The sequence below is a fragment of the Aphelocoma coerulescens genome, chromosome 8, assembly GCF_041296385.1.
Source record: "Aphelocoma coerulescens isolate FSJ_1873_10779 chromosome 8, UR_Acoe_1.0, whole genome shotgun sequence".
Classification (NCBI taxonomy): Eukaryota; Metazoa; Chordata; class Aves; order Passeriformes; family Corvidae; genus Aphelocoma; species Aphelocoma coerulescens.
In genome coordinates, this window is record NC_091022.1 from 32014682 (window position 1) to 32033012 (window position 18331).

General features: G+C 49.7%; 2 protein-coding genes across 10 annotated transcripts in view; one reads left to right on the top strand and one right to left on the bottom strand.

Moving 5' to 3' along the window:
• The window catches only part of MIER1 (MIER1 transcriptional regulator), a 32357-nt gene extending 23647 nt beyond the window's left edge, over nucleotides 1-8710 (top strand). For 8 of the 9 annotated variants that reach the window (XM_069023650.1, XM_069023649.1, XM_069023647.1 and 5 more), the window contains 6 exons: nucleotides 296-447; nucleotides 1067-1148; nucleotides 2053-2147; nucleotides 2783-2910; nucleotides 4487-4626; nucleotides 5655-8710. In XM_069023650.1, the coding sequence (XP_068879751.1) occupies nucleotides 296-447; nucleotides 1067-1148; nucleotides 2053-2147; nucleotides 2783-2910; nucleotides 4487-4626; nucleotides 5655-5980 (923 nt within the window). In that variant the 3' untranslated portion in view covers nucleotides 5981-8710. The remainder of the gene's footprint in view (nucleotides 1-295; nucleotides 448-1066; nucleotides 1149-2052; nucleotides 2148-2782; nucleotides 2911-4486; nucleotides 4627-5654) is intronic. The other variant, XR_011152590.1, reaches the window with a different exon arrangement.
• Nucleotides 8711-9053: 343 nt separating this feature from the next.
• Nucleotides 9054-18331, bottom strand: SLC35D1 (solute carrier family 35 member D1). Its single transcript, XM_069023658.1, has 12 exons — nucleotides 18111-18331; nucleotides 17728-17761; nucleotides 17567-17653; nucleotides 17099-17166; nucleotides 16569-16640; nucleotides 15947-16015; nucleotides 15567-15669; nucleotides 14942-15034; nucleotides 12455-12522; nucleotides 12003-12081; nucleotides 11761-11843; nucleotides 9054-11200 (listed from the first exon to the last, which is right to left on the bottom strand). The coding sequence occupies exons 1-12, from the start codon at nucleotides 18323-18325 to the stop codon at nucleotides 11092-11094; spliced, it is 1080 nt and encodes a 359-aa protein (XP_068879759.1). The 5' UTR covers nucleotides 18326-18331; the 3' UTR covers nucleotides 9054-11091.

Genomic DNA, 18331 nt, shown 5'->3' on the forward strand with positions numbered 1-18331 from the left:
TCCATTAATTTCAGTTTACTGTGGCTTCCCTGCTCTCATACTCCTGTGGAGGCTCTGGAAGAGGTGGAGATTAAAATTCTGGAGTTGCAGAATGAGTCCTATAATCCAGAACCCAGACTATGCCAGGGATTTGAAGGCAAAGTACAAAATCCAAGTCATTTGGATCTCTGCATCCAGGAGATTTTATCTGTGTGTTCCCAATTAATGGTGCTCCAGTGATCTTCAGGTTTATCAGAGACAATAAATGTCTTAATAACCACTTGATTTTCTTGTGTTCTCCCTGGGGTTTATCCAGTGTATGAAAATGATGATCAGCTGCTCTGGAATCCTGACTTTTTACCAGAGGATAAAGTCATAGAATTCCTCAATGAAGCCTCGAGGCGCACGGGAGAGGAGAAAGGCCTGGATGCAATTCCTGAGGGATCCCATATTAAAGACAATGAGCAGGTATAGAAAAATAACCACAATGTGTCATTTATTTTATAGAATTAATCATCCTTTTATTTAATTTTACTCCCAAGAGTTAAAATTGTGCTTGAGACAGTTTTATTGCTCCTTGTGGAAATAGAAACAATGAGGTTTTTACCTCTCAGTGAATATTAAACTGTTGACTTGGGCTTAATGCTGGTTTATATAAAATAAATATATAATAGAAAATAAATAAAACCAAGGCTTTATTTTCTATATAAATCTGTGTGAGTTAATTCTCTCAGGTACAGAATTTTTCAGTTATGAAATTTTCAATTCTCTATGAATGCACACTTATTTTTTTCTTCATTTATTCTTTTTTTTTTTCTTCATACCCAAAAAAAGCCCTGCCTCAATTTGACAAATGTGTGTAGTGGATGAAGAAGTTGCAGGGCTTCGCCTGGGTATTTTTTTTGTTATGTAAATAGAGATTTGGGAATTTAAAAACAGTAAATGCATCTTAAATTACACTGCATTCATTCCAAGAGTTTATTTTTAATCTAAACAGGTATCAGTGATTTTCGGAGTGTGCTGCTGTGGCACAGCATAATTTGGGTGGTCTCTGGAGTGTTAAATGTGTGGATTTTCCTCTCTCCAGGCATTGTATGAACTGGTGAAGTGCAATTTTGATACTGAGGAATCATTACGAAGGCTGAGATTTAATGTCAAAGCAGCCAGAGGTGAGCGTGCACTGAAAAGGAGTTTATATTCCTGAATTTTCATTTTATTTCTCACCCAGGCATGGGGTTTTGCTGTCAACAGGCTGAGAAGGTTGATTTAAGCTTCATTTAAATGCAGCCTCAGTGAATCTCTCATTGTTCTCTGTGTAAATTCACTTCCTGTCCATAGAGCTTGATACAAATATCTGTGGCTTCAGCAGCAACTTAAAATTGAAAATGACTTGTTAACAACTCAACTGTGCATTTTGTAGGTGTTTTTATTGTGCTCTTCTAGAGCTTTCAGTCATCAAAGTGAATGCAGCAAACGTGAGACATAAAATGAAATCATTCTAAAGGAAGGAGCAAATAAAGCTTTTATTTTACAAAGTGCAGCATTGAAAACCCTGATCTTAAAGATGCTGTGGGAGCCTTGAGCATTTCCTGTGCTGTTATTGATCCCTGCACTCAAACAAAAAACTGAGGAGCAACAAACTGAGAGAAGAAGACAGGAGCTGTTTTCCCACACATTGATCTGTTGGTGCTGCTTCCCAGCCTCTCCCGAGTTCCCTGGGCACGTCACGAGGCAGCAATGATCAAAGAAATTAGATTCCTTTGTTCTCCCACTGTTCTAAACCTTATTTACTTGTGACCTGAAGAATCAATGAGGCCAGATCATAATCAGTTTATAGCAGTCCCTATAAACCAGCTCCTGCCAGCAGCCACATTTCCCTATCTTGTCCTTAGAAGGGAGAATTCCCATTATTATACTAAAAGGTGAAATTCCTGGAGGTGGTTCCTATGGAGTCAGCAGCTGGAAAAAGGACCCTGCTCATCCCAGATGTTTTCTGTCACTTCAGTTGGCTTTTAGTGGCTTTTTAAATTAAATATTGTCTTTCTTGCATTTTTATTTTTGATTTTCCTATAGAAGAATTATCTGTTTGGACAGAAGAGGAATGCAGGAATTTTGAACAAGGGCTGAAAGTCTATGGCAAGGATTTCCATGTGATTCAGGCAAACAAGGTAAACTCTAAGTGCAATTCTCACTTTTTACATTTTAAAATCATATAATTGTAAATAAATTAATTTCCTTGATAAAGAAGTGAACAAAATAATTTTATTTTTAGCTGTAGAATCCCAGAATTGCCAAATGGGTTGGGTTGAAAGGGACCTTAAAGATCCCATTCCACCCCCTGCCATGGGCAGGGACACTTCCACTATCCCAGCTTGCTTCAGCCTGGCCTTGGACACTTCCAGGGATGGATCCAGGGGCAGCCACAGCTTCTCTGAGCACCCGGTGCCAGGGAGGAATTTTTTCCCACTATTTACATCCAAATTAGAATTTGAAATTGTGAAAGTGCAGAAATCCTGCAAAAATCCTGTGGGAAGAGGTGCCTCCCTGGAGCCTGGCTCTGGGCTGAAGAGACTCTGGCCACCCTTGGAATGTTCCTCCTGGAGCTGTTCCTTGCATGCCATCTCCAATATTTTTAGAAACGCCCTCAACTTCCATTTCTGGGCCTTTGAAATTCTGAGCCAAGAGTGTCCACTAATCCAAGCAGCTTTGACTTGGAATTTCACACATTTTGCTCTAAATGCTGGCTTTTTTTGGCCCAGAGATGCCTTTAAATTCACGAGGACTCGCTTGGCCCCTGTTCCAGGTGCGGACCCGCTCCGTGGGGGAGTGTGTGGCCTTCTATTACATGTGGAAGAAGTCGGAGCGTTACGATTTCTTTGCTCAGCAGACCCGGTTTGGGAAGAAAAAATACAACCTGCACCCCGGGGTCACGTAAGATGTGCCTGATTTCATCATTTCATTGTCATGCTGGGGTTAAATCTGTATTTCATCCTGCTCTCAGCTGAAAACTGAGGGGTTCAGAGGTGAATTTGCAGCAGGAAACAGCCAAAGTGTAAAAAATGTCATTGGTGTGTATAAATAATCTGTAAAATACATTTATTTGGAGTAAGGCCAACACTTTGCATTGAGCAGCAATTTGAGTTCTGTTAGAATTCCGTTGGTTTTCTTTTTAAATGTAAATAGGTTTTTCTTTTCAATGCTTGTTTTAATTAAATATGTTTTGTACAAAAGCAGTAACCACAAGTTTCAGGTGGAATTTGTGGTGCATTGTTTGTCAGTCATTCTGGCCAGCACAACACCAAGTCCCAGGGCATTTGGGGTATCCATAACTCCTTTTCCCATTCCCGTCCTTGCTGAGGAAAGAGGGAATGGGTGAACAGAGCTGCATTCCCAGCTCGGATCCAGCTTGTTCTCCTGCCCTTCATTCCAAAGCTCTGATCTGGCTGTCCCACTCTTTCCACTGCCTCTTGCCAAGCTTTTTTACTATTATTTTCATTCCTCATTTGTTCCTGGCTCCTCTGTTGATCCTTCCTTGGCATATTATTGTTTCTCCAAACATCTGAGGGCTGTGTGACACCCAGAGTTGCCATCTGGGACTTTGTGGATGTTACAGAGAGTTTCTTAACTGCCTGGCAGGGACTGTCTGGCTCCTCCTCTCCTCCCATCTCTTGCTGGGTTTTTTTTCCATTTTTCCCCAGATGAGGCATTTTTGGTGGTTAATCACTCAAACCTCTCTTCCTGCAGTTGGCTGTGCAGGGGCAGCAGCAGCAGTGTCATTAAGGATCAGACTTGTCTGTTCTTGAATGATTTTGCAGATAAGTTAGGGAATTCAGGGTGCAATTCCAGCATGATGACGTGTGAGGAGATGCTGATCCAGCCTTCCCACCACACATCCAAGGGCTTTACCCACCAGCTCCCTTTGTTTCAGTCTTCCATTCCTGACCTAAGCTGGAGCACTGGAATAAGTGGCAGAGATGGGAATGTCTTTAACTCTGGAGTTTTTCACTTGGTTTTGACTTTACCCCTTTGGGGTCCTTGTGCACAAATGTGATTTATATTTACTGGAATGGTTTGTTCTTGGTGACTCAGCAAATTGCGAGGGTTTAATGCCTGAAGGGATCACCTTGGAAGCACAGCCACAACATAAAACATTTGGAATCATGGAACGGTTTGGGTTGGGAGGGAACTTAAAGCCCATCCAGTGCCACCCCTGCCATGGCAGGGACACCTCCCACTGTCCCAGGCTGCTCCAAGCCCCAATGTCCAGCCTGGCCTTGGACACTGCCAGGGATCCAGGGGCAGCCCCAGCTGCTCTGGGCACCCTGTGCCAGGGCCTGCCCACCCTCCCAGGGAACAATTCCTTCCCAATCTCCCATCCAGCCCTGCCCTCTGGCACTGGGAAGCCTTTCCCACAGAATAGCCCACACCTGCAGTGTGTGCAGGGGTATTTCCACCCCAGTACCACCAGGCTTTCCCAGCCAGGGCTGAGTGTGTGTGTGTTGTGCAGGGATTACATGGATCGGCTCCTGGATGAGAGTGAGAGTGCTGCTTCCAGCAGAGCTCCGTCCCCTCCGCCCACGGCCTCCAACAGCAGCACCAGCCAGTCCGAGAGGGACGACAGCACCACCAGCAGCAGCAACCAGAACGGTGAGAGGGGCCCTGTCCTGCCACAGTCACACAACTCCAGCCTGCTCGGGGTCAGGGGGCACCTTAGAGCCCATCCAGTGCCACCCCTGCCATGGCAGCAACACCTTCCACTGTCCCAGGCTGCTCCAGCCTGGCCTTGGGCACTGCCAGGGATCCAGGGGCAGCCACAGCTGCTCTGGGCACCCTGTGCCAGGGCCTGCCCACCCTCCCAGGGAGCCCATCCATCCCTGCCCTCTTACCAGTTTAATACCATTCCCTGTGTCCTGTCCCTCCATGCCTTGTCCCCAGTCCCTCTCCAGCTCTCCTGGAGCCCCTTCAGGCCCTGCCAGGGGCTCTGAGCTCTCCCAAAACCTTCCCTTCTCCAGATGAACACCCCCAGACACAAACAGCCTGTTGTAGTTTAAGTATTTTCCCAGCTTCAAGTTTAAAACTGTTTTTTTCAAAACTCCTCCATGTTTGCATTTAGGCAGGGGCCTTGTCTTGAAGATAAATCCCCCCTGGAATTTCCTGTTACTGTGATTTGTGAGTTCTTGTCCCCGCTGTGCCAGTGCAGAGGTGTAATACCAATGCTGGGAGGAGTCCTGAGCAGGACATTGAGCCCCTGAGGGGGGAGCTGGGCTGGGGGCAGCTCCCTGGGGCTCCTCAGGAGCTCTTCCCCCAGCCCTGGGCCTTGGAAGGGAGTTGGGAATGGGAGAGCAGCCAGGAAGAAAAGCGAGGAGAGCCGAGCTGAGGGAGGAGCTCAGGGACTCACTCAGAGTGTGGAAATCACCTGGAAACTGCACAAAATGCCCAGGTGAGGAGAGTCCACCTGCAGCTCATGGAGTTCTGGGATTCCAGGACATTCTCTGCTCCTTTATAGGACTTCCACAAACTCCCTGTGTCATTTGTATGCATGTCAATCCCACAGTGAGGATAAGGAGAAAAATAGTGAATTTTTAATCATTTAAGTTCAGGTTCTGCTTTCCTGACCCGGCCCAGGCTGTTCTGATGCTGCTGTGCTTTGCTGATGGGGTTTCTCTCCCACCCAGGTGTCTCTGCCAACGGCCCAGGAGAGGTGCCGGGGAAAGAGGAGGCAAAGCTCGAGGGATTGCACGTGAATGGACCTTCCAGTGGGAAGAAAACACCTCACACGGAGCTGGATACCAATGGGTATGAACCTGAAAACCTCTCCATTGACCCCAAACTTGCTCATTCAGCTTCAAGGAATGACCCTGAGCTGGAAGAAAAGAGTGAAAGACCTCTGAAAAGAAGGAGAATTAACAGCAATGGGAAGGAGAGTCCAGGTGCTTCAGAGTTCTTCCAGGAAGCCAACTCCCACGGGAAGCTGGAGGAGCTAGAAACTTTGGATGACTGAGTGCTGGGAGCTGATTTTATTCCTTGGAGTAAATTTTGGGTGTCTAAAATTTTCAGGGTTGATGGGTTACCTTACAAAATCCAGTTCCATAAACAATCTGAGATTTTTTTTTTTGTTTCCTGAGACCTTCTAGTTGGCTCTAAAGATCTGATGATTTGGTGGTTTTTTTAGTGCTGAAAAGCAGCAGGAGAATATTGAATTTCTCAGAGCTGGCAGCTGCAGTTCTGGGATAAAAGGCCCTTAAACATTTGAGGAACAAAGCAGAGAGTTGCTGCAAAAATACTCCCAGCCTAATACATTAAAGAATGTGTTAGTACAGCATTTAATGTATAATACAGCATTTAATCAGTGTACAAGTGAACAAAGCATTTGGGGCTTTGCAGGAAGTGAAAATAAAACAGGAAAAGCCAAGACAGAGCAGGCACAGAGACTTCCACTCCTGCTGGAGAGAGGAAAATGTCATCCCATCATTAAGGAACCCTCATGAATCCTGAAAGTTATGAGCACAACTATTTTTATATATAGAAGTTTTAAAAGGTAAATAAATAAACCAGGTCAGGTTTGTCTATGTAAAATTGTTGACATCAATGATGTCTTTCCATATTCTTTATCTGGGCTAAAGAAATACATTCTGTATTTTTCCAGATTTCTCTGTAGCCTTTGAAAGATTTTTACAGTACTTATGTCTTGATTGAACTGTCCTTTCTTAAAACAAAAGCTTGTATAATTTTCTTACCTTGTACAGTTGGTAAACTTTTATGAGAGAGTTGATACCCTGAGTCTAATGTCAGCTTCCTTTTATTTTGCTGAAGTCTTTTCTAAAAAAAAATACCCAACCAAAAACAAAACAAAAAACAAACAAACAAAAAAAAAAAACCAAACCAAACCAATGGAGTTAAAAATTAATCAACAACGTGTTAATTTTCTTCCCAGAAACTGGTAAATAATTAACATAAGAATGGGTAGGAGGCATTTGATGATTTTGGAAACGTGGTTTTTTTTTTCCTTGTTTTATGGCAAATAATGATGTTTAAATTTTTGTTAAGCATGCTGCTTGCATTGCACACATTTCCTTGCTTTCTTTCTCCCTTTCCTCACTTGATTTGGAACTTGGAGAAATTTCACAGCAGCCAAATTCTGGAGTTTACTGAACCTTCTTCAAGTTCAGCCGTCCATTATCCACTGGTTTATTTCCAGTCTGTCACCTGCCACGTTTCAGGGAGCACAGCAAGGGCTGGAGTGTGGCTGGACTGGTTGGAAATGCAGCTGGAAACTGGTGCTGGACTGGAATTCCTGAGGACCACAGGGATGCCTTCAGTGGGAGCAGCACACACAGGTCAGAGGTTGGACTTGATGATCTCAAAGGTCTTTCCCAACCTAGTAAATCCTGGGATTCTGTATTGGTGCACAGGGATGCACTCACCTGAAGAAGGGAGAGGAGGAATTTAAGACTGAGCTATGGAGAACTAATTTCAGTGTGCAAACCAAAAATTGCTTATAAATAAATGTGGAGGGGGTGATGCTCACCGTGCCAGCAGCACCACTGAAAAGCTGTGGATGTAGGATTTACATCCATCAGTCAGGAACGTTTTAAATCCAAATTCATTTTGGTTTTGTTTGGTTTCTTTCAGCCCAGCTCCAGTTCTACTCTGCCAAAATCTGGGAAAATTGTTCCTTTGTGTCATGGATAACCCTGTGTCCTCCTCCTCACAGCTGTGCTGTTTATCCTTAACTGGTTCTTTTCTCTTCAAGTTTATGGTTCCAGTTGAAATGAATGGTTTGAAGTGCATGTTTCAACCCAAACCCCACTGCTGAGGGGTTGGGCTGATTGGGTTTCTTCTCTACTGAACTTCCCTTGGACTTTGTGATGAGGAGTGAGCCAAATCCTCGGGGTGTGGATGGGTTATGGATGTAGGAACCTGCTGTTCCCAGCTCTTCCTGCCAGCCCTGTTCCTGGAGAGGCTCTGGGTGAGGTTCGTTAATTAAGGCCTGTGTTAATTAAGGAATGCAGTGATTAATGCCTGAGGCAGAGGTTGCTGTTAACTCTCCGCTCTGGTTATGAGCAGAACCCCAAAGTTTCCCCTTGGCTCAAAGACGGTTCCACACAAGCACAATCCTATTTGCAGTTTTATTTTGATGCTCTTTGTTTTTGGTTGCAACTTGGAAATACTTCCCAAAAATCCATAGGAAAGTTTCCCAGTGAATTGTCTCAGGCTCGTGTGTGAAATCCAGCACTGTGTATATTTTCAGGAATGTTGCTTTGTTTTTTATCTTTCCTTTATTTTTTTTCTTTTGGTGATATGTAGAAGAGACCTGACATTCCATAATCCACTATGTAATGCTCAGCTAGACTTGGAAAATATTTAATTCTAATTTACCTTTTGTTTATGCTGGTGTTTTATACAATACTTTGTTCATGTTTCAAACTGCAGCCACTAGAACTCGATAAAAGTCATTGCACTACTAAAGCTATTTCAAACCCTGGAAATCTGCTAACTTTGCCTTCATTTTCCAAGCCTTCAGTACAGTTGGGAATCCAATCCAACAGGAAATCCTTGGGCTTCCCAAAGGGTTCAACGTGCTAGAGGATGTCCACACACACACAAACCCTACAGATCAGTTTGATACATTTTCCCCACACAGTATTTTGCACTGTTAGTAATTCCCTCCTCTTATTCCCCTCCCCTGTCTGCAATTCTGGAAAAGCTTATTAAAATATTTTTAAACTTACTGTCTGCATCCAAAATTCCTGACTCTTTCTGCTCCAGAGGGTGGAATACGGGAAGCCCCAGGCTGGTGCAGCAGCAGTGACTCTGTTACTCTGCAGTGAAACCCATGGGAACAAAACCCCCTTTTCTGGATGAACTTCCAGCTGTTTCCTTCATTCCCCAGAAACAGGGTTGTCCTCCACATCCCCTCTCAAGGAATATTCAAAGCTGGGAACCCAGGAGACCCCTCCCCACCTTGCTGGAACCGGGGGGTTGTCAGAGCCCCTGAAATCCCTGATTTATCCACCCATCCTCTCCAGCCTTTTCCTGCTGCTCAGGGAAGGGAGGGATGAGGCAGGAGCAGCTTTGGTTCATTGGTTTATTGGAAGCAAATACAAAAATACAGAGGCACATAAATCCTGTCTGCTGTCATTGCTCACATCCACAGCCTGCCATACATTCAGATTTTCAGCACTAAAATGCTCATTTTGTAAATAGATTCTCTATAGAAAACATTTTTTTAGTCAATTAATAGCATAGAAAATACTGTTAGAGGAACTCTTGGCTTTCCCAGTGTTTAGGATCCAGCAGGATCCCGGCATGGACAAAATAAGCTTTAAAAATACTTCCCTGTTAGGACTCCAAATCTAACCAGTAGATTCAAAAAAACAAACATAAAATCATAAAAAAACCCCTCTAACAGAATCAACCTTCTGGCTGTGAACTCAGCACAGCGGAGTCGGAGCACACGTGGGAAAAAGGAATTTGGGAATGCTGCAGGAGAGGAAGGAGGAGGTGGGAGGGGCCCCAGCCCCACCTGGATACTGGGAACCAGCACGGGGACCAGCAACCCCAGCTGGGCTGGGACTGGGGGGCTTCTGCACAGCAGGAAGGGCTTGCCAGCCTCCCTCCCCTGGGACAAAGCCGAGGTTTTACTGGAATTTTGGGAGACAAAATAATCAGGGATTGCTTTTTTACTGTGCTCTGAGGGGGAACCTGCTGAGGGGCTGCTCCAGAACACCCCAACTCCCTACAGTGACCACACAATCCCACAAACAAAGGGGGAAGTTGTGGCTCTGGAATTGTTGGAGCAGGCAGCAGCTCACTCACTGCACACCAGGCTGGAGCAGCACCCTCACACAAAATCTCTTTCCCATCCAAAAACTTCCAAAAAACTCCAACAAATGCAGCTTTGCCCGAGAGCAGTTCCAGCTGGAGCAAATATTTCCCAAAAAGCCCAATGTCAGTGTGTGGAGAAGCTGTTTGGGTACAAAAATCTCTAAAAACATTATTTTACCAAAAAGTTTTATAACTGAACTTAAAAACAATTCTTTTTAACCCAAAAGACAACCCAAGGGCACCTGGAAAGAAGTGCTGGGTAAAACAACCTTTAAAAGTCAGTGAACACTGCCCAATGCATGAAAATTCCCATTCTTTTGGTGGGTCACAAACCCAGGGTGACTCATTCCATGGAACACAAGAATTGTGGAGCCCCCTGTACTTGCCAAAAAAGAAGATTTAAGTCCTTGTGCCTCGTCCAGGGGTGGGAGCTGCAGCATTTGCAGACTCCCTGGATGTGCTGTGCCAGGTGGGACAACTTCGGCTCTCCTGTGATCCCAGCAGCTTCTCCCTGGTGGATCTTCCCAGTAAGGCCAGCAGCTTTCCCAAATCCAAGGCTTTCTGACCCCAAGTGAGGGAGGCTGCAGAGCTCAGCAGTGGCAGGGAAAACCTTCCTGCTGGGAATGTCCCCAAGCCTCCCAAAGACAGAGGAGAATGCAAGGCTCTGGTAAGCCCAGGAGGGCAAACCCAGCTTGAAAAGTGGGTTAATGGAACAAAAAACCAGAAAATAACCAGGAAACAGCTCAAATTTAAGTCCAGAGAGCACTGAACATTCATCCAAGAGGTTTTGGCCCAGCCCAGGAGCATCCTGCATCTTCCAGGGAATGCCGGCGCTCGCATCCTCGGAGCCGGACACGGCCGGGTGCCACGGCATTCCCTCCCTTCAGAGGGAGCGGGCTGGGCACGGAGCCAGCCCCAGCATCCCTCCACTGAGCAGCAGATCCTCGGATCCCACGGAGCAGATCCAGCCAGGGGTACCCCTGGCACATCCCTCAGAGCAGAACGTCTTCCAGCCCTCGCCCTGCCCGCTGCTCGTGCCCATCTCCGCTGCCGACTCCCAGCTTGATTAGAAACCCATTAATTCCTCCCGATCACACTTAATTAGGCTCATCCTTCCCCTTGCAGGCCGCTCTCTTCCCAAGGATTTGTGAAGGCAGCAATCTCAGCTGTGCAAATTAAGAGCATCCCCGTGGCTCCTGGCAGGCGCCCCGGATCCCTTCCCACGTCCTGCCCGCGATCAAGCGAACAGGAAGAGGTTGGTTCCCAAAAAAAGCCTCTCCCTGCTCACACGGAGCTTTTCCCTTTAATATCCATCTTGCTGCCAGCATCCGACTCCTTGTTCATTTGCTCCTCAGTGAAAGTGATGTAGGAATACACCAGGCTTCCAGCAATACTGCAAGAGATTCAGGGAACACGTTGGGAATGAGCTTGGCTCCTGCAGCAGCCCCACAGCCCCGCCCCAGGAAAAGCCAGGGCCACGGGACCAGGATCTGCTGGAATTTCCATGGAAACTGCCAGTTTTCCTCCTAAACCCAGGTATCTTGTTTCATTCCTGCCCAAACGCTTCCCAGCCTAGTGCTGGATCCATCCCACCCCCAAAGGGATCCTGCTGAAGGACAGGGAAGGAACGGGGAGACTCTCCTAACACAGCCCAGAAGGGAGACTTTTCCAAAAGGTGAATAATAATACCAGGTGAAAGAACCCCAAAAATTCTTCTTTTGCTGCCTTCATTCCATTGGCAACTCTGGGAAAACTCAAATTTTCCTGCTAAAATACTCCTGTGAATTCTCCTGGCTTTGAAACAAGCCAAGTCTGGGAGCATCCCACAGCCTGAGCAGGGACCAAGCACAGGAACCCAATTCCATGGGGGTTTTTTGGGAAAATATCCATTAAATCAGTCAAATCGTTTCAGTTTTACCCCAATTTTCACTTACAAATCAGAAATAATCTTACCTGATATTCAGACCAATGAAGTTCATCCATGTAAAAATATAATCTCCTCCAAAAAACATCCCAATATAGGTTATTAAAATATTCTGCAAAGGAACAAGATGGGAGGAACAAACAGCCTGAGACACGGGAATGTACGGAAAAGAGAATGCAGGGTGGGGAATGGGGAAGACATGGGGGCTGTCATGAGGGGTTAATGCAATTCCCAAGGGATAACGAGGTGCTTTCCTGGGAATGCCACTCACCTTAATGCAGCCAACTATTGTAGTTGTAAGAGCAGAGTTGTACTGAGTGCACAGAACCGTGGAATACATCAAAATAAACCTACAGAAAAGAGCCACCATCAGGGACACGCCTTGGGAATCCCCTCATCCCATCACCCTGGCCATGGAAGGGGTCCCTGCCCTTCAGGGAATGAGGTGAGCTTAAGGTCCCTCCCAAGCCAAAGCATTTCAGCATTCCATGATCCATTCCCATCCTTTCTCCAGCAGTATTTATCCCACCACTTTTTTAGCTAAACCTGCACTGGAGGGAGGTGGGAGATAACTCCCAACTCCCCCCCCCAACTCTCAGCAATGGTGTCCCTATAAGCACTGAGGATTTATTAGGAATTTTTAATAATATAAGGGCACCAAAATTCCCAACTTCCGGAATGGAGACGCCTTCCCTGCTCCCAGCCCAGCATCCCAGTCCTTACCCCATCACACACGACAGCGTGAACTGCACGACGAAGAACGTGTCTGCCCAGCCCTGGTATTCCACTGCCTGTAGGAAACACCAGCTTCAGACCCTCAGGAAGCACAGAATTCCCAGCAAGACAAGGAACAACCCCCCCAGCATCAGCTTTCACCTCACAGCAGGAAAAAACAACCCAATTCCCAGCCTGGAGTAACATCCCAGGGCTGTGGGAAGGCCGGGGGTCCCCATTGGCATCACTTCCAGCCTCAGCACTCAGCTCATCCCTCCTGGAAAAAGCAGGGAATGAGTCCACGTGCCAGAGGAATCAGGAGAGGCATCTCCCAGCTGGCTGTTATCCAGAACTGGATCACTCTGGAATTCCTTCACTGCAAACACTCAAGACAGCACATCCCAAGGGAGGTGTAACCTCCGGAGATGCTGCTGACAGAGCGGCTCAAGGCAGCCTGGATTTCAGGGAAGCGCTTTTTTCCTGGGATTTTGGGGCATCTGGAGTGCTGGGTCCAGTGCTGGGCAGTGCCACAGACAGGGAGAATCCAGAGGAGTCACCAAGATCCTGCAGGGACTGGAGCATCTCCCTGAGGAGAGCTCGGAGCAGGCTCCGGGGTCTCACCCAGGGAGCCGAGGAGAAGGAGCCAGGCTCTTCCAGAGGTGCCCAGGGACAGGACCACGGAGCCAGGGGCACACACGGACACACAGGAGGATCCCTCTGGATGTCTGCAGGCACTTGGAGAGGGTGCACAGGTTGCCCAGGGAAGTGGTGGAGTCTCCACCCTTGGAGACAGCCAGAATCCGAGTGGAATCCTCATCTGCTCCAGAGGGACCAGAGGCGCTCCAGAGGGCCCTGCCAGCCTCAGCCGCGAGCAGGGCAGGGCAAGAGCTGCTTCCCTCACTCCCTTCCCAGCCAGACAGGGAATGCCAAAGCACCCAGAACCCGGCCAGGCAGCTGGGAATGCACTTCCCATAGGGCCATGGAACTCCAGCCCTGGAGGGACCTTCCTGCAGATCATCCATCCCCTTCTCCCCCAGGAGCTCCTCGCAGGGCTTTGCTCAGCACCACCCGCACACCGCTCACAAAGCAGGATGTGTTCCCTGGGATGCCTCTTAAGGAACCACAAGAATTCCCAGATCCACAGGCACAGGAAAGGCTCCCAGCCCCCCCAGGCACAGGCCCTTCCCAAGGGGGTTTTCCTGGAGCTGCCAAGGCGGAGTTTCCTGGCAGCAGCCCCGGCACACAGCGCATCTTTGTCCAGCAGCGCCGGGCCCGGCAGAAAGGAGTTTATTCAGGGGAAAAGCAAATAAAAAAAGGCCATTTCTCTCTCCAGGCTGAACAGAGGCTGCTCACAGCAGCATTTCCCTGCCCAGGCCCAGCTCCCGCTCCTAAATGAGCACTTTATCCCAAATCCAGCCCTCAGAGCTGCTCTGGAGGGCGGGGCTGAGCCACCTTCACCCGCTGCTAATCCCAGCTCCATATCCAGGGCTCCAAGCCCCTAATGGGGACAAAGCCACCAGGCTGGGACAGAGGGGGCTGGCAGGGCCCCCCAGGGTCACCCACAGGGTGGGCAACACCTCCAGCCTTTGGAGGAGGGAATTTATCTGAATCCTCTGCACACTGAGAGGGGGATGCTGAAAAAACAGGCAGGAAAATGGGATTTCTTGCTCAGGAGAGCCAGCTGCACATCAGTGAGTGCAATAAAAATACAAATCAAATGTAAAAAATAATAGTAGTGGTAGTAATAGCAGGAACAACAACAAATTATATTATTATTATTATTATTATTATTATTATTATTATTATTATTATTGTTATTATTATTATTCCTCTGGTCCTGTATACATGAAATTCTTCTACTACTATAATTATTATTATTATTAATAATAATAATAATAATAGTGGAAGAATTTCATGTATACAGGATCAGAGGTAAATTATTATTATTATTATTAGTCATAATAATAATAACAACAACAATAATAAAAAGAAGAACTTAACATATAAAGGACCAGAGATAAATTTTTTTAAAAAATTTAAAAGAAATAATAGAAGAATTTAATGTATACAGGACCAGAAGTCAAATATCATTATTAATAATAATAATAATTTCACACCTTCAGGACCCCAGCCCTGATGGGGGGCACCACAAGCAAACTGAACCCACACAGCAACTCAGCAAAACTGCCCCAGAGAGAGGGGAAGGGCAGAAAAAAAGTTTGAAGAACCTTACTGATTCTGAAAATGCTCAGCTTCTTTAAATAATATTCGGGTTTTCTTCTCGCTCTCCACTTCCCCATTCCTCAGCATTACAAAAATGCCTGAATGGAGCAACTCCAGGGGTTTGGGTCCAACGTAAAAGTCGCAGTTCCTTTGTGCCGAGGTGGTTTTGGGGCAGTGACCCCCCCCACCCCTTGCCCTGCCCCCTCCTCAGCACCCCATGCTGTCCATACAGTTGTGCCACTAAAAGCATGGATTTTGGGATGGGAATCCTACCTTCTGTGCATCTCCAGTGATGTAGGCAATGGCCAGGGTGGGGACGATCATGAACAGTGCATTGTAGTAGAGCAGACCGTACTTCCCCAGCTCCTGGAAATGGGAAATACCCATGGGTTGGAGTGGGAACAGAATATCTTTCTCATATTGCTGCTGGGACTGGGCCTGGAGCTGAATCCATGTGGGATTCTCCGAGACAGAGGAGCTGGAGGGTGGGAATTTTTAAGTATCTTGGAATCCCAGACTGGACTGGACTGGGAGGGACCTTAAAGCTCATCCAGTCCCACAGGCAGGGACACTTTCTGCTATCCCAGGCTGCTCCAGCCTGGCCTGGGACACTGCCAGGGATCCAGGGGCAGCCACAGCTGCTCTGGGAAATCCATTCCAGGGTCTCATCACCCTCCCAGCCAGGAATTCCCAATTCCCCAATCTCCCATCCAGCCCTGCCCTCTGGCAGTGGGAAACCATTCCCTGTGTCCTGACCCTCCATCCCTTGCCCCAAGTCCCTCTCCAGCTCTGGACAGGAGATTTTGGGAGAGGGATGGCTGAGCCTCCCCCCTTTGCCCTCCCAGAATAAGCTGGTGACAAGCCCAGCCCAACATCCCAAAGCCAAAGGTCACCCCACCTTTGAATCCAGCTTCTGTTTCACGTAGGCACCGTTTGCAGCCGTTAAGGCATCGTTAATGAGGATAAAAATGTATCCTTCCAGATCGAATGCCAAGTCAGCACTGGGAAAGGGAAAAAGCAGGAGTTAAAGCTCTGGACTGCGCAGGGACAACGCTTGGAAGAGTCCTTCCACCTTCTGTGGAGCCAGCAAGTTGTCAGGAAAAGTTAATCATGGGAGGAGGGGTTGGGATTTGGGTCAGGAAAACATTCTTTCCTACTGGAGAGCACGTCTGGAGGGGGGAAAGTCGGTGTTTAATCCCTCTCTGCTTGGGACACACCGTGGAACTCGATTCCCATTAGCACGGAGCCTCTGGAGATGTGGGAATGGGGACAGCTCACCTGGCAGCTACAAATGCACCAAAGATCATAGCAAATACTGTCATCTGAATGCTCCAGGAAAACTTCTTCCTGGAAAAGAGAGGCAGGAGGACACGGCATCAGCCACAGTTCAGTCCTTGGGAATACTCTGAGGGCTTTGGAGCGGAGCAGGGAGAAGCTTTTCCTCCTCTGGAAAGGGGGGAAAAAACCCCAAACCAACCCCAAACAAACCAAGCTGTGCAGGAGCTTCGAGTAAAGACATTTTTAGCCAATTATCTCTGCGATTTTTTGGAAGATAAAGAACTCAGCCTCGAGGAGTTGGGAGTTTGTGGAGAGCTGCAGCTCTGCCTGGGGCAAGGAAGGGCTCAGCCAGGCACGGAGCAGCTCCCAGCCCTGGGAAGGGGCTGTGGGCACTCTGGGAGAGGTTTGGGGTCCCTGCAGGAACCGGGGTTGGCACAGCCAGGCTGCTGGACACGGACACAGAGCACATCCCTCTCTCCCAGCTCCCTCTGGACACTCGGGAAAGGGATCAGGACAAGCTGCTCCTGCACCCGCCTCCTCCCAGCCCAGCCCGGAGCCAAACCCCGGCCAGGCAGCCCCGGAACCCGAGCCCGGAGCTGTCACAGGGGCTGGGGACACTCACTTGAGCAAGAATCCTTCGGCAAACATCGTAAACAGGATGGAAAACCTCCGCAGGACGGTGAACATGGGCAGGCTGCAGGAGGAAGGGGCAGCGTGGTGAAAGGGTGTTCCCCCCTCCCCACATCCCAAATGGAGCAGGGATGACGGGTTCTGTAAAACAGCACGGATTGGCCTGCCCGTTCCCTTATGGGAATGGCACTGCTCCTTATGGGAATGGCATTGCTCCCACACCCACTTTGATCTGACTCTGCCAGGGTGGGGGACCCCAAGGACACCCCCAGACCCTCACCCCACGGATGGGGGCCAGCCCCGTGTCCCTCCCTGCCCGCGGGAAGCATTTGGGAACTCGCACGTGGCACATTCCCTCGTGGGCAGGGAAGGAAGTGCAGGGCCCCGAGCGGCTCCTGCCCGGATCACCCAGAGCCCGCACAGCCCCGGGGCCCGGCAGCGGCTCCCTGGAAAACCCTGCGGCAATCCTGGAAACCCCCAAGGCCCCGTTAAACCCCCCCTGTGCCGGAAACCCATCCGTACTTCAGTTTCTTTGTGCTGAACAGTCCTGTGATCTGGTTCCCGAAGTACAGAAGAGGTAGAGGAAACGTCTGGAAAGAAGCGGGATAAGGCTCCGTGAGCGACCCGAGGCGCCCGGGGAGCTCCCCAGAGCACCCTCCGCGGATAAATATAGACACGGAATTATTCCCACCCCGCCGTGGAAGCCTCCACACGCACACACGTGTCCCGGAGCTGCTCCGTGGCCGCAGGATCCCGGGAACAGGCACGGGCATCCCGCTGCCAAAGAGCCCGTGGTGGGCACGGAGCCCCGGAGCTGGGGACAGGAGCCCGGGGAGGGGAGCTGGGTGTCCGGGGAGGGGAGCTGGGTGTCTGGAAGAGGGAGCTGGGTGTCTGGAAAAGGGAGCTGGGTGCTTGGGAGGGGATTTGGGTGCTCGAGGAGGGGAACTGGGTGTCTGGAAAAGGGAGCTGGGGGCTGGGGAGGGGTCTCACCCGCCGGGGGACGTGTCTGTCCAGGTCAGGGAACTTAACCACCCGCAGCGCCTTCCCCGCCCAGAGCACGGCCACCGTCGCCAGCATCTGCAAGAGAGCAGGGGGTCACCCCACGGGCCCCCAAAACACGGGGCGCGGGGACACGGGGGGGTCCCACTCACCTGGCCCAGCCCCACGCACAGCGAGGACGGGAACCTGCGGGACGAGAGCACAAATCAGGGGGGGCACCCACACCGGGGGGTCCCGGAGGCCACAAACCCACGGCCGGGGGGCCGGGCAGGGGGACAGGGGGACAGCCAGGGAGCGGAAAGGGCGGGGTGGGTGGGGGGTGGGAGCCCCAAAGCAGGGGGTGCAGGGGGGGTGCCCAGGGCTGGGAAGGACCCCGGGGCAGGGGGGGGGGGGTCACACAGGGGGTGAGCGGCGGGGTCCCGATACCCATCCCACGGGGGGCTCCCCACGCCGACCCCGGGGGGGTACCCCGATCCCAGAGGGGCTATCCCGATCCCGGGGGGGTGAGGGGGGGGTCCCGCCGGCGCGGCCGTACCCGTAGGTGGTGAGGACGCTCTTGTTGACGACGACGATGAGGAAGGAGCTGAGGCCGTAGAAGGCGGCGGCCAGCAGGCGCAGGCAGAGCGGCGGGGCCGCCATGCCCCGCTCCGCATCGCCGGGCGCGGGGGCTCCGGCGGGGGCTCCCCCCTCGGCCGCCCCCTCGGGCCCCCCCCCGGCAGCGGCCGCGGGGCGTCTGCGCGGGGCCGACATGGCTGG